Raw genomic sequence first — 14,310 nt, 5'->3', positions numbered from 1 at the left:
ATTTTATCTAATAATCATGTATTAACTATATTCTGAGTTCCTACTTTAATTTCCATACTGTAGGTGTATTGCATCACTGATTTTTTTACTGTTAAAGTTCTATAGTATCTAATCTAATAACGGTAATTCCTGTATTATCAGTGGTGGAAGAAGTAAAAGTGCATCAGCAAACTTAACATTGTAGCTGGTCGAGGTAGAGCTGATTTGATCTACTTTATATACTGTCAGGTAGTTTTAATATATTATACTATACTTTCTGAAGTCTCAGGATCATTCAGCTCAGCTTTCTCTTCTAACTCTCTTTCTCTCTTAGGTCCGGTGCTGATGTCTCTGAAGCCAGGTTGTCAAGTAGCAGAGTCATACTCAGAGATGAACAAGGGACTGGGAAACTCACTGGACACTCGCAGGTCTCACAGCAGACCAGGCGCCCTGCAACTGGCATACATTCAGGACCAACTGGGAACCAAAGACGGCAAGGAGGACAGCGGTAATACGGAGGACGACAGGAGTCGGATTCCTGTCAGCAACGGAGAAGACCTCGCGCTTTGCTCTCCGCCCAGGACTGAGAATGAGGTACTGAATGATTTTGGTCATACTTCGAGTTTATGTTCTACTGTTTGTACAATGATTATGTTTTCAAGGGCATTGGTCTAAAAACCATGTCATTGCTATTTATTTACAACCTAGTTAATTACGTTTTATTTATATAAAGTTCATCTTTGTGCTTTCCATAAATTTAACGGAAGAATTAGAAATGTGGCTTAAACTTTTGTATTGATAATGCACTGACAACCCTGACACTTATATTCACAGACTGAGATAAAGCTGTTTTCTAACCATAAAATTAAAATATAATAAAATGAATAAAGCTTGACAAGACTTTAAAACTTGACTTTAAAAAAAAAAAAATCAAATCAAACAGTGGTCACTTTGATTGATGTTTAATTGGCATCTTTTCATTACAATAATAAAATTACACTGTCAGCAGTAAAGAAAAATATGAATTTATTGATTTCCCCCTAAAAAACATGCAAAGGAGGCTGATTCGTTTTTTGAGTCCTGTCAGGCTGCGTAAACAAGCTCCACCAATCAGGTTAGGGCAGTCTCTATGTGGCCTGTGAGGCAAAACCTTGGGTAAAAAAAGGTCCAATACTGTACCAGCTGCTGCTCAGAAAGCTTAAGGATAAGGCTGCTGATGTTCTATATTTTTTTGTTATTGACAATAAATCCCATGAAAAGACCAAAACCAACATTAAAGTAATCCTACTTATGTATTGTCTCTCTTTTATTGCTCTGTGCCCATTGTCGTAGATAGGGAAGTCGGAAAGTATTGGGAAATGGACTAACAAATTGTTGGTTTTGGTCCTTTCATGATATATGGTGCAATAACAAAAATATAGAATATCATCAGCCTTACCCTTGAATATTGCTGAGTACACTGTAATGATCGAAAGTGACCTAGATGAACGTATATAATTTGAATTCTAAATCATTCTAATGGTTCACCGCTTCTTCTTTTTTTTGCACGTCTATTTATTTTGTATGAACCTGGTATTGCTGCAAAGTTGCAGATAAAGATTAGGCTACACTAATATTATACACGCAATTATTTTATTATTATTTCATCATTATTTGATGCCCTTATTGGATTGGCCTGTTGCCTTCATGTGTTTATGTTGAGTTATAGTCATTAAAGAAAGTTGATTTAATAAACAAAAGACTAACTCATTCAATGTGATGAATCACTTTATTCAAATAAAGGATTTCATCTCTCTAATGGAAGTTACACCCTTGATATATATTCCAATATATTGTGCATGTTCTTTGTCCACAGCTGCGTCTGAAGTTCCACAAGCAGCAGGAGGAAATCCGACGGTTGAGGGAGCTCCTCAACCAGAGGGACGTGCGTGTCAAACAGCTGGAGCTGGAGATTAAGAACATCAAAAACTCCCAGTCTCACCAGAGCTCACCTTAAGACTTGTCTGACCCATGGGGGTTACCTTCACCCCCTCGTGGAACACGTGCATTACTGTACAAACTTCCTAACCCCATCTTCACACCACCACACCTCTTCTTAAGGTCCTGACTCACCTCTTATCCTTTAATGAGCCCACTACTCACTGCACAGGGGTGATTTTAAACCTCAACTTTGTGTTTTCTTTCAGTCGGGTGCACATATTCTTTGTTCATATAAATACACTCAAACACATTCTCACCCAGCTGTAACACGATTTAAAACTCTTTGCACCTGTCGACCTTCACCCTGTTTCTTTTTTATGCTTCACAGCTATGCAAATTAATTGTATTTTTTAGCTTTTTTATGCTCTTTGTAGCTCAGAGATGAAAAAGGATGTCTGTGCCTGTCTTGACTGAATGATGGGGCTGTCTGCGTGTTGTTTAAAAGTTGTTGCAGGGCAGGAGCAGACATCCTGTGCGATAACGCTAATTCTTTTTTTTTTTTATGCTTCGTGATTGTTTTTTGTTTTAAATATTTAAACTACTGTAAGTGGAGATGGCTGTGGTGTTTTAATGTATGTGTGCGTGAATGAGAGTGATCTAAATGAATGACAATATCATTCCAGCTGTGTTGTTGCGTTCCATTGAGCTGCATTTGTTTTTATTTTTGATGACTGGAAAATTTACTGGAAAATTGGCGAATAATCAACCCGTTTTACAGCAGCTATTGTGTAAGCCAATTCTGTACCTGATGCTATGTAGCAGTGAGTGTTTTTTATATTTATTTTAAAATACAGTCAAAGGAAAATACCATTTAATCAAGTACTTGAATTTTTGGCTAATACAGCATGCAAACTGTTTAAAAAAGGATAAAAAGCCTGCTTGCTTTTTTCCTGATGTGGAGTCACTGTGAAGAAACTATTTAAAGCCATTGTAGAGCTGGAGTCTTGCACCACTTCTGGGTTAGTTTGGGATCCACTAGCTTTCAGTTATGAATGTATTTGGGTGTCTTTTATAGCTCTCTGTTAAAATCTGAAACATGACACTGGGGTTTTATATTCGTATTTTAAGCTGAAAGAGTATCTACTACTGTAGTGGATAGTATAGGTAAAATAGGGAACCTGCATCACCCTTTCAGGGTTCTAATTTGCAATAATGACAAGCTCTCTCTACATTATTCCTTACATATTATAATCTAAAATTAGATAGGATTTTGTTTATATTGCACAATCCTACGCAGGACCTGTTGAGTTGTTGAATGCTAACAAAATAATTATTGAGCTTTATAAACAATCTCCACTCAAGGTCTATTAATCGCTTGTTCCGGAGCTTTAAATGGTTTTCATTAGTAGATGAGGTTTATAAGTAAGTGGACCTTGAGTAGAGATAGTTGTTTTTGTCAACTGCGGTTTCCAGTGACAATAATTAATTGTAAAGCTACATTTTAGGACAACAGGGATGATAAATCCTAAAACAGATAAGTAGAAATGTGTTTTTTAGAAGATGGAGAGATTCCCAGTATGATGGTTCAGCTTTGAAATAAGATTGTGGAACAGAAGTGAGCCCAACAGAGAGACAGGTCTTCATCGCTAGATATAAATATTTTACTTACATGTGATAGGGAACTCATAAATGTTTTTTCAAGGCTTAGCTGTGATAATTTGTTAATGCAAAGACTTAAATAACCAGAATTAAGTACACATAAATTTACACTGAGCAGTTAGTAAAGTCTACCCTAATGGCACAGTTCTATAAATAGAAATGTGTTTTCCCTCAAGGTACTTCTAAATGGTGTTCATAGTTTTTGCCACTGTGCTGTCAGTTCATCATAATTGTTGCTTTCAGAATTTAAACATTCCCTTGTCTCTCATCTCTATGTGCGCCAACAGTTTTGTTGTTATTATTTAGATTTCCTCATGAGGGCAGTAGAAACTACACACTATAGCTTTAAGAGGAACAATTTTCTGATTGGCATGTAAATATGCATAGATGTTACAGAAGTGTTTGCAGATATATAACACAAACAATAACCAGATACAGCACAAATTATCATGCATGCCTGTATTTAGTATGTAGTCAGGAGCACAATCGCCATAATGAAATTCTAGGCTTACATTTCATGGCCACTTGTCAAAGATTTGCCACATGGAAACTGCCACACCAACCCACACATTGGCTACAGACACACTGGCCTCAATACAATTGTGAACCTTTTGACCTCTGGCAGGACAGTTCTAGCACAGCTTCATCTCTGGTTGACTTTTGTCCTGGAATAGCAACACCCCGGCCAGTGTAAACTCCAAACCACCACTGCTCTTGGTGGACAGTGAACACATTCCCACTGTGTACTGCTGTTTTTACAGTCGGCCAGTGGACTTGCTCAAGGACTGATTTAGCTGTTTGACCACATCACAACAGTTGAAGGTGACAGTTTTTACTCCCAGAGCCATTCCAATCAGCTTAATCCTGTCCATGTTTTCCTCAATATGTATTCAAATAGTTTTTTCCTCCATCCAATTTTTTTCTTTTTAATATTTTTATAATTGTTCTCCCTCTCAAAAGTCTGACTGGAAATGCAAATGAAAAAAGGATTGTTTAAAGTGTCTGCCAAAATTGTGCATTTAAAGAACAATCATTTGCTAGCTTGAGAATTAAATGCTTTATGTAATTTATACTGCAAATAAATACTGCATATCTCTAGCTAAATAGCAGAGTAGCTGCCATTTTTTGAGCTAATTTCTTCAGCACTGTTTTTATAGTGACTGAACAGTCACACAGTAGAATTTATGCTATACACTCTTTACTGCTGGCCTATGTCACTGTGTGACCACATGGGCTACTATGGAACCTCAAAATGTTCAATATTAAAACCAAAAAATACATAATAAAAAAGTTGTGTATTAAAAATAAAGAAATTATTAAAACTAATGCTTTAATAATGTAATGTCTAATGTTATTTCATCATTAACTTTCATAACTACATTTATTGGATTTAACTTATTTAATTGCACATTTAAAAAAAAATCCCTGTTATTTTTTTTATTTCATTAAGGCATTTTTCCTGATAACACATTTCATGTCTTGAGTTTTATTTCATTAGGTCACGTTTCCTCCAGCATCTTAAGCCAGCAAGTTCAACAACTGCTGCCAAATTTAGCCTAACAAAGCACAGTTTGATTAAATGTAAACTATTAAAAGTGAGAGTATTGAAATGGACTGCGGATGATTAAAATGTAATGCATGCATTTTAATACTGCCGTCAAATGGAACTTGTGTGCTCAGTTATGACGTGGCAAGTTGTGTAGCCTGCCCGATATGCATAGTGTTCACATGGTTAAGTTGTGAGACATTTCACTCAGTGGCTCAAACACATTAATATTAATATACTCTTCAGTAATCTGTTGACTATTTGGAGTCTCTGAGGCTGCAACATGTAGGTGGCCAACTACTTTCATCTGTACACGATTGCCTGGCTTGCGTTTAAATTTAAAAAAACGGGAGATTATATAAACCGGTCTTTTAAGACAACCTTTTCTGTGGACTATTGACTAAAGTCACTATCAGTGCAGAATAACAGCAGGGGTGGATGATGGCCGTCATTTCATAATTTTATCTTTGGACACCAGTAAAGCAAGGCAGCAAAGAGAGAAAAGCACAAAATGTTAACATTTTATTTACAAAGTTTTTTTTTTGTCATACAGAAAGTAAAAATGTAGCTACAACTTTGATTTGTGCAACAGGCAGCCACACTAAAAATCATGGCTCGCTGGTTGCACAGCTGCTATAGCAATAATTTTATTGGGAAAAATAAGGAACAGAAAAAAAAATAGACAAAAAAAATAAAAAGAGAAATAATAAATTCAACAACAAAAAATAATTCATCCAACAAAATATTAAAAGCACAGACCCAAAACTAGATACCAGTCCCAAAGTCCTCACACGGGAATACATAAAGAGGGGTCGACAGTGAAATTGTGGAATGCTGAGTGCTGGGCTGCCTGAGAACCTGGGGGCCGTGGGGTGGGTGAGGTGGAGGGTGTTGGGTGGCTCTCAGTTCCATGGTGGGGAGAAAAAAAGGGGTCGGCAGCTCCACTCGGCCCACCCATCCGGTACAGTCTTGTCCCATTAAAAAGAGCTCAGAGCTGGGGGTAGACGTGGATTACAAAGGCAGTGCGAGTTGTAGGAGGGCGGACGTTCGGGTTTGTGGGGGAGTAAGGGTAACTCGGAAAGCTCCCGTTTTCCACTTTGCTCTTAATCGTCGTCGTCGTCGTCGTCATCGTCGTCCTCATCCTCTGGGTCTCGCTTTCTCTTCTCTCCTTTGCCAGCTTCTGCTTCTAGGGGGCAAAGAGGAAGTATGTGTCACACTGGGTGCCAAGATGACAAACCTTCAATTTTAGTAAAACAGTGAATATAAATCTAATATTTCATCTGCAGGCACTAAAACAACAGCAAGACTCAGCCTAACCCTTTAATCATGCAGGACGAGTCACAGCACACTGGATTCATGTTTGTTTTTAACAATCTACATTTACGTGTTACATGTCTTATACATACCCAGGGTTCTTAATATTTACTGTAACTTTAACAAACAATTTGAATACTTTAGCATTGTCAAAGACATCCTCTTGTGGGATATTAGGGAGTGTGAGCAGTGTTTAAGAATGGTCACCATTTTGCGGTCTCTCTACATGATATAAAGTTACATGATTAGGAGCTGAAAAACAGTGTCAGATATGCATCTTTAGTATTGACCTTTTTCAGGATTTAACTGGCCCTTTCCTTTTTCAGATGTTTTACACTTACACGCTTATTAGATTTACATTATCATACCGTTTTTAAACAAGTGATCCAAGTATGTCTTGAGTTATATTATGAGTGGTCAGTAATAGGTAGTAATGGTGGGTCCGACCCACTCACAGACGTGCACGAGCACCACTGCTTCAGAGCAGAGCGGAGAAATGACTGCAATTGTACTTCACGTCTCATTCACTGGTAAGCAAACACATAATATTATCATACCGAATGTTTAAAAGAAACATGACTATTGTTAGCAATGCAGTGACGACGCGCATTGAGATCAGGCTCATACACGGGAGGGGTAAAGAACGCGCAGCGTGGCAGATGACTGATCTTTTTTGCTCCTTTGTCAGAGCCCATGCGTTATTTATTGCTGTTGGGGTGTAAATACCATTTCAAACAATATATGCAAAAGTGTATATTGGGAAAAGTTACCAAGCCTGCCTTTAAGAGTACACACAAATAGCAAAAATTTGAGTTCATTTTTAAATTGTTAAATTCATACAAAGATTAGAGACTCAAATCTTTTTTCTTTTTTTTTAAAGAATTTTTTCTGGCCTTTATTTGATAGGACAGCTTAGACATAAAAGGGGAGAGAGAGGGGGAATGACATGCAGCAAAGGGCCCCAGGTCAGAACCGAACCCGTGGCCGCTGCGGCGAGGATTGGGCCTCTGTCTATGGACGCACGCTCTACCAGGTGAGCTACCCAGGCGCCAGGGACTCAAACCTTAAGGAGTAAACTTAACAGTAAATGTATTACCGGCTTACTTTTAAGTTAGTAAATTGTGTGTATTATATGCCTCAATGGATTCTGGTCCCAGTCTGTAGTGTTCATTGCCAATACAGTTCTGTTGCCTTTTTAATGAAGAAAAATCAAGTGATTCTGTCTAACCCAATCTGAAATATCACTCAACTTTCCTAGTACTTCATGCTCCTGAATTACAAGTTAGTATAAGCAATGCCCCACCTCTCAAGACATAAAAACAAACAAATTATTGTGGAGAGTTTAAAGTTGTGATATGAAGAGAGGTTGCAGGAGTGTTGTGTTGTACTTGTAGTTTACTGTGTTGAAGTCTTTGAGGTGCTTTCGGAAAGGAATTTTCTGATATGTGAAGGGCACGGTGTTCAAAACTACAGAAACAGTACATACCCTCTTCGTCATCGTCGTCATCATCATCTTCTTCATCTACTTCCCCATCCTGACCCAAGTCTTCCTCCTTGATTAACAAAAATGTACAAATTAAAAAAGGAAACAATGCATCCAAGTGCCTTGCACGAAGATTTTCTGCCAAATAATATTAGCTATCTATAATATAATAATATTAGCTATATTACCTCATCTTCTCCGCTGACGTCATCATCATCCTCTTCTCCTTCTACCTCCTCCTCGTCTTCCTCGTCCTCCTCTTCTTCATCAAAGTCCTCCTCCTCTCCATCCTCATCTTCCTCCTCCTCTCCTTCTGCAATACAAAAGTAACAGTCAGTCAATCACATCAACAGTGAAAAGTGGAATCATGCTTTAACTAATCCAACAGTTAAACTATATTTTCAAAGTTAGAGACGCAGTTAATAATGGAAATCAAAACCAGACAGGCAGCAATGTTGAGGTTGAACTGTATTCTAATATTTAGCAGTAATATTCATCTCATAGTGATATCTTTCCAGCTATTGTGGACTTAAAAAAATAAATAAAAAGTTTGTGTTGTTGTGTGACTTTGGTGTTTTAAAAAAGGGTTAGTTCGGATTCACTTATTTCACACAAACTATCCGATTGAGGCAGCGGTAGAACAGCAACTCCCGTGTTCTGCCAGGTAAAATTACTGTTTTTGTCATAGGGAGTCTGGTAGCTTTAAAGAGAGCATAGATGGATTTAAAGGCTTCAGTTCCCCCGTCGGAAAGGGATGTCTATCGGAAAGTTGAAGTAATGAAAATCTTCTAAATATAGCGTATACTTAAACCGATAGATGTTTTTTATTAGGAAGGCCTTTTTAAAAAAAAGGTGGCTAAAATATGTTTTGCTGCAGCCCCCTGTCCACAACAGTACATTGCTGAGCTTTCGTGTCGGTACTCCTGCCTGTTTCTCCAAACTTGGGAAGGTTCCAGCCGCCATCTACTTTAGGTAATACACCGACTATGGATAAGTACCTCATACAACCCCACTTCTAAATATCCCAACTATCTCTAAGGATATCCTTACAGCAGGAAGACCAGAGCCATCTCTGAGATATTGGAAGAACGTCTTACCTTCATCTTCATCGTCATCTACGCCATCTCCGTCCACCTCTCCGTCAGAATCAGAGGCCTCCCTATCCTCCAGGTCATAACCATCCAGGTAGGTAAGCTGGGGCAGCAGCTTGAACACACTCTCTCTGTAGTCATTCAGGTTTGTCACTTCACAGTTGAACAGGTCCAAACTCTTCAGGTTATCCAGCTTTTTCTGTTGATCAAATGCAGTCAAGTACTGTGATTAGTACTGTCGTGTTTAGAGTTAAAGGGTACACGATACTGATGTGTATGTGTACTGAGCATTAGGTTGGGTGATATGCGTTATGAAACCAGCAGTGCTGAAATTAGAAATGTATATGCTATTTGTATGCTGTTGGATGAGTAATAACCGCTAATAAACTGAAATCACATTATAATGAAACAGTTGCAGAACAAGACTTTGTATAAATGTTCAAAATGCTTTGTCTAATTATAATGAATTTGGCATTAACATGAGATAAGAAAACAAAGCACAATGTCTGCAACAACCTAAGACAGTATACACATTCTGTAGGCATGCAGATGGATATGTGTGGTGTTGCTTCTAAATGGAAATACATACCAACGGTTCCAATGTGCTGATGTCTTTCAATTTGTTGCCACTCAGATTTAGATGTGTGAGGTTGGGTAGTTTCTCTGCTAAAACATCAAGGCCGCCACTAATTCTGTTGTCACTCAACTCCAGCTGAAAGATGGTAGAAGGAAATATTATTCCAGCTGACACTAACACAATTCAGCTTGTAGATGGAGGTAAGAAGGTGAAACATAATATTTACCTTTTTAAGTTTTCCTAGTTTGGGCAAGTTGGAGACTGACATTAAGCCAACATTTATCAAGCTAAGGAATTCCAGGTTGACAAACTCAGCTGTGAGGCCTTCGATTTTTCCTTCAACAGATCGACAATTGTCAAGGACAAGTTCTCGTACCTGAAATATAGAAAATTATAATATATCACATAAAAAATATCCAGTTGTATGCATAAAGTTAAACTATACATAGACCTACTGATCCATAACTACAATTTATTCTAAAACAAATTTATAATATAAATTATAATAATATCTAAAATATTTTACAAACTCTCCTTTCTAAAACAAAATAATGTAACTTTTGTAAACAAAACGACATAACCACAACGTGTTTAATAGGGGATGTTATTGTTATGCAAAATGGCCCTTTACTTTGTGTAACGTTATTAAAAGGTATTTTGTAGTTGCTGTAAAATATCAGAAAAACAAGTCTAGAGGCGGAGTTAGTTTGAGTCAGTTAAAGGTGGTTGCGTAATTCAATATTGGACAAAAACGTTGCAAAAAAAAAAAGTTGTCAAACGTCAAAGATTAGGATTTCTCAAGTAAAACACCGAAACGGATACTGTATCTTCATCTATATACACTTTCGTGCTTATTTTACCCGGGCACGACTGATAATATATTAATTTCATTGAAACGAGGAAGAGCAAAGCAGTAGCTACCCATGGCCTGCTGATGCAGTCACTAATGACAAATGCAATGATTTTTAGTGCGCTAGCTTGCTACAGGCTATCCATTGCCCCTTTTAAACGCTGCCGTGCAGTAGAGGAGCAGCTACAGAGGTCTGTCTGCCCGCCATTACCCAACAGCAACGGAAAGGATTGCGAATACACCCTTAGTAAAGACTCGCTTTTTCGTTAAACCAGCTTTCATTTGGGAAGTGGAGTATTCTTTGTCGTCGAGCGAACGACCGGTGTTGCCAGTTTGTTACAGGGTACAACATCGTTTTCAGGTCGAAGTGGCGAAGGAGATATTGAGAACGGAAATTTAGTAAAAACAAAGATGGAGACAGTTCCTTTCTCCCAGAGCTTCAAAGACGACAGAATGACAACATGGCGATTCCTGAGATACAGTAACGTTATGCAGTTCTCTGAACAATTCAATGGCAAAAAAGTGCTGTTTAGAAAGAGTCATTATCGTTAGTTACACATTAACGTGATCTGAGTCATTTTTCGATGTTAAATTAGTTTTATTTCATGCATGAGTCGAGGGGAAACGCCGAACGTCGAGTTTTTGTCTGCCCACGCATCAAGCGCGGTGCACCGGATCTCCTTGCATTCAAGCAGGCTGGCTCGGTTAATGAAGCCGCTGGCGAACTAATCGATCCGCTTTAGTTGCAAACAACAAGTTTAGCTCTGATGACAAGTAACATTACTAGACGAATAATCGTTGTCTTGACGTTTTAATTTTACAACTGGATGTATTTTTGTTGTCTTTGACTAGTGTAGCGACGGGGGTAATGTGGCGGGAACAAAAACACCAAGTTAGGTGGCTACTGCTGTCTGAATGACTCCGAATCATCTGATCACCATACTTCATTAAATAAGTGCAATATTTAGATGAGTAGATGCCAGGATATGAAAGGGTAACGTAACTGCTATGCGAGCGTGTAAGTATTTTGGGGGAATAAATTGCTGCACACTCCCTTTTTAAAAGAAAAAAAAAAACTTACAAATCGCAACAGTTTAAACGTGGCTTTAAACAATTCACGGTAACAGGAATAGTTGGCCATTTGCTACAGTTTGTGTAAACAACTGGCTAGGATTATAGTAACAGTGGCTTAACGTTAAGTGCTCAAGGTATGGATGACTCGTGAATCAAGTGACTGTTTTTTGTTGTCGCTGCTGAATCTGCCCATTTGATATTAACGTACTCTAACGTTAGACATTTCAATATGTAACTCGTGATCGGCGATGGCCCGTTTACATGTAACAAAAACTACATTTTTAACACGAACGCCTTGAAGTTGTAAAGAGCATTTGTGATTTTAAAAAAAGAGCCCGATTTTAGCAGTAATGCTAGCAGCAAACATGGCTTCCAAGGTCTGTATGAAATATACCGCTCTGTGAATGCCAAATGCGGCGCAGGAAGCAAATTTCCTAATATATCAGCGTTAAAAGAAGTTTACTAATCGTGGTACAACGGGGGAGTCGAGCCGAATCGTGTGTGCACCACTGACCAAGGAGGCTGCGAAACGGTTAAAGCACTGCAATAATGCCAGCAAGCTTAGGAATCGCCGTTTCAAAGTAACGATTGAATACAGCTTTTCTCCTCTCGTTGCCCCTATACGCCCAATCCAGAACAGTATAAAGGATTAAGCTTGTTGTGCGAGTGTTTTCCGCCCTATTATACACGAGAAACATAATCTAAAGCCCATGTGGTCACCATTACGTTAGCCACACAGGTCACTCGCAAAGCAAAAAAGTAGCAAGCTGGCTAGCAAGGCTAGCCAGAAAACTAAGGGTTGGTTTTAAAAAGCACGACTCACATCAGACGGTGTCCTGTTTCTTAGCTCCAAGTGGATCCTCTTTTTCATGTCCATCTTGCCCTATGAAAGTAAAACTTTTCTCTCGTGGGTTTTGGTGGGATCTTCAGTCCAAAGGCAGAGATGCCCTAATGGAGGGAGAATATAGGACTGTATAATGAACTGAGCCAAACGCTAAGTTAGTCGGAGAGAGGAGAAACCATGGAGGGAAACGGGACTGAAACAAAATATATGCTCAACAGCGCCATCTGCGTCCAGAAACGCCCATCACCTCTATAAGGCATTGCAGTCACAAAACATGACGCTGCCCCGAAACAGTGTTGTGGTGCAATTTATTTCTGCGAGGAAAGTGATGTACTATGTTTAGTGACAACCTTTTGTCTGTAAAGTCAGTTTTATTAAATAAAGGCATGCAGAATACATGTACAGTTTACGCAAAATAGCAATTAGACGTCGATTAAGTAGGTCATATGGTCAACGTTGTTTATCTGCCTAATTTAAAGTTTCATAGCTTGAAAGCCTGCCCGCGTTTGATACATTTAACATCATATTGTTATTGTTTCATATTGTATGTGTAAAGTCGAACATTTAACAACATGAAGTCCTGCTATGATTACTACTTAAACCTGTTGTTGATAGTCAATGATACATTTGTAATCCGTGTCACCATTTTGATCAATAAAGTGCACAATGGATAAATTGTGTTGTACGTTTGGTTCATAAATGCCAGATTCATTTAACCGTTTGGACACACTGCGAGAAAGGAGGGGTGTGTTTGGTTTGCAGTAAAGCGAGCATTGTATATACACATGGAGAGTAGGGCACTCCTTCAGACCCCAACCCCCCTTTTACTTCCTGAGACACCAGAGCCCTCAAGTAGAAGTCTACTGAGTAATAAAAAGTAAATTGGATTGGAAAAGGAATTGTGGATTTTTTTAAATTGAAATATGAATCAACAATTTTATTCTGGGTTTTGGTAAAATTATGGATATATTTTTAAGGTTAGTAGTATAGTAAAGATTTAACATAGGATGTCAACCGTCCAGGGTACATAATTTAAATAGTTTTTGGCCTTGTGCAAGTTGTATGTAGGTTTTAAATCAGTTTTTGGTAGTTGAAAATGTACTCCAGAAGATGGCACTGTAATATCTGCTTTGCCATTCCTCAAATATGAGTTTCATTGTTCAACGATATGGATGTGTGTGTCAGTGACAGCCTTTTCTGCTTGTGGCTGTAACAGTAATGCTGGTAATAATCTGTAATTTAGAAAGACGTGCATACTTGGAAGGAGTCCATTCTTGTGTCTGTTATCAGCTGAAGAGTTAACCGTGTGCAGTAGCCTGTGGTCTTTTGGTCAGCTGGAAGTCAATATTGATACTGGAGGTGATGCTAAATGTCCAAGGTAGTTTTAAATGTGTGACTGTGTGATTTTGTTAGAATTTTACAATGGGACAGTTAGTTCTTCTCAGTCAGTGTATCCCAGAGAAGGAAGTTATACTACTTGGCATTGTATGGCCTTGCAAAATTGAAATCTACCCTGGACAAAACAGGTGAAGGTACAAATTTTCCACTGCAAAAAAGGCATTTTTTTGCAGCCATAAGTTAATCCATAAAAAATGTACTACACAAAAAAGACAGTTTGGATTGACATACAGTTATCTATACTTTTAGAAAGAGTATGTAAATTGCAAGATGCTCCTTGAATTTAACCAAGAGACCCTCAACATTTCCCCTACAGTGCTGGAGGCAGTTGGCAGTTGAGTGTTATTGACTCTGCTGGACAGCTTCTTTCTCTTGAGTGGCTCAAACACACACACACTCACACACACACACACACACACACACACAAACACACACACATCAGGGCTCATTGTGTTGGGAGAAGATTGAGAACACACCCCAACTGAGCAACTCTCCACCTGTGTGATAAGATGTATGCTCTTACTCCAGACATGCTTTCTTGATTAGTCTCAGGCTGTCTGATGCCTTTTCAACAC

General features: G+C 38.5%; 2 protein-coding genes across 5 annotated transcripts in view; one reads left to right on the top strand and one right to left on the bottom strand.

Moving 5' to 3' along the window:
• Positions 1–2,679, top strand: part of coro2aa (coronin 2Aa) — a 36,183-nt gene extending 33,504 nt beyond the window's left edge. For all 4 annotated transcript variants that reach the window (XM_028596392.1, XM_028596416.1, XM_028596407.1 and 1 more), the window contains exons 11-12: positions 314–573; positions 1,835–2,679. In XM_028596392.1, the coding sequence (XP_028452193.1) occupies positions 314–573; positions 1,835–1,975 (401 nt within the window). In that variant the 3' untranslated portion in view covers positions 1,976–2,679. The remainder of the gene's footprint in view (positions 1–313; positions 574–1,834) is intronic.
• Positions 2,680–5,613: 2,934 nt separating this feature from the next.
• anp32b (acidic (leucine-rich) nuclear phosphoprotein 32 family, member B) lies at positions 5,614–12,574 on the bottom strand. The gene is made up of 7 exons (XM_028601397.1): positions 12,317–12,574; positions 9,796–9,945; positions 9,582–9,704; positions 8,999–9,191; positions 8,090–8,214; positions 7,905–7,971; positions 5,614–6,290 (listed from the first exon to the last, which is right to left on the bottom strand). Exons 1-7 carry the CDS (start codon positions 12,368–12,370, stop codon positions 6,208–6,210), a joined length of 795 nt encoding a protein of 264 aa, XP_028457198.1. The 5' UTR covers positions 12,371–12,574; the 3' UTR covers positions 5,614–6,207.
• Between the last annotated feature and the right edge of the window lie 1,736 nt (positions 12,575–14,310).

The sequence above is a fragment of the Perca flavescens genome, chromosome 2 (genome assembly GCF_004354835.1).
Source record: "Perca flavescens isolate YP-PL-M2 chromosome 2, PFLA_1.0, whole genome shotgun sequence".
Lineage (NCBI taxonomy): Eukaryota > Metazoa > Chordata > Actinopteri > Perciformes > Percidae > Perca > Perca flavescens.
This window is presented reverse-complemented; position numbering and strand designations above follow the sequence as displayed.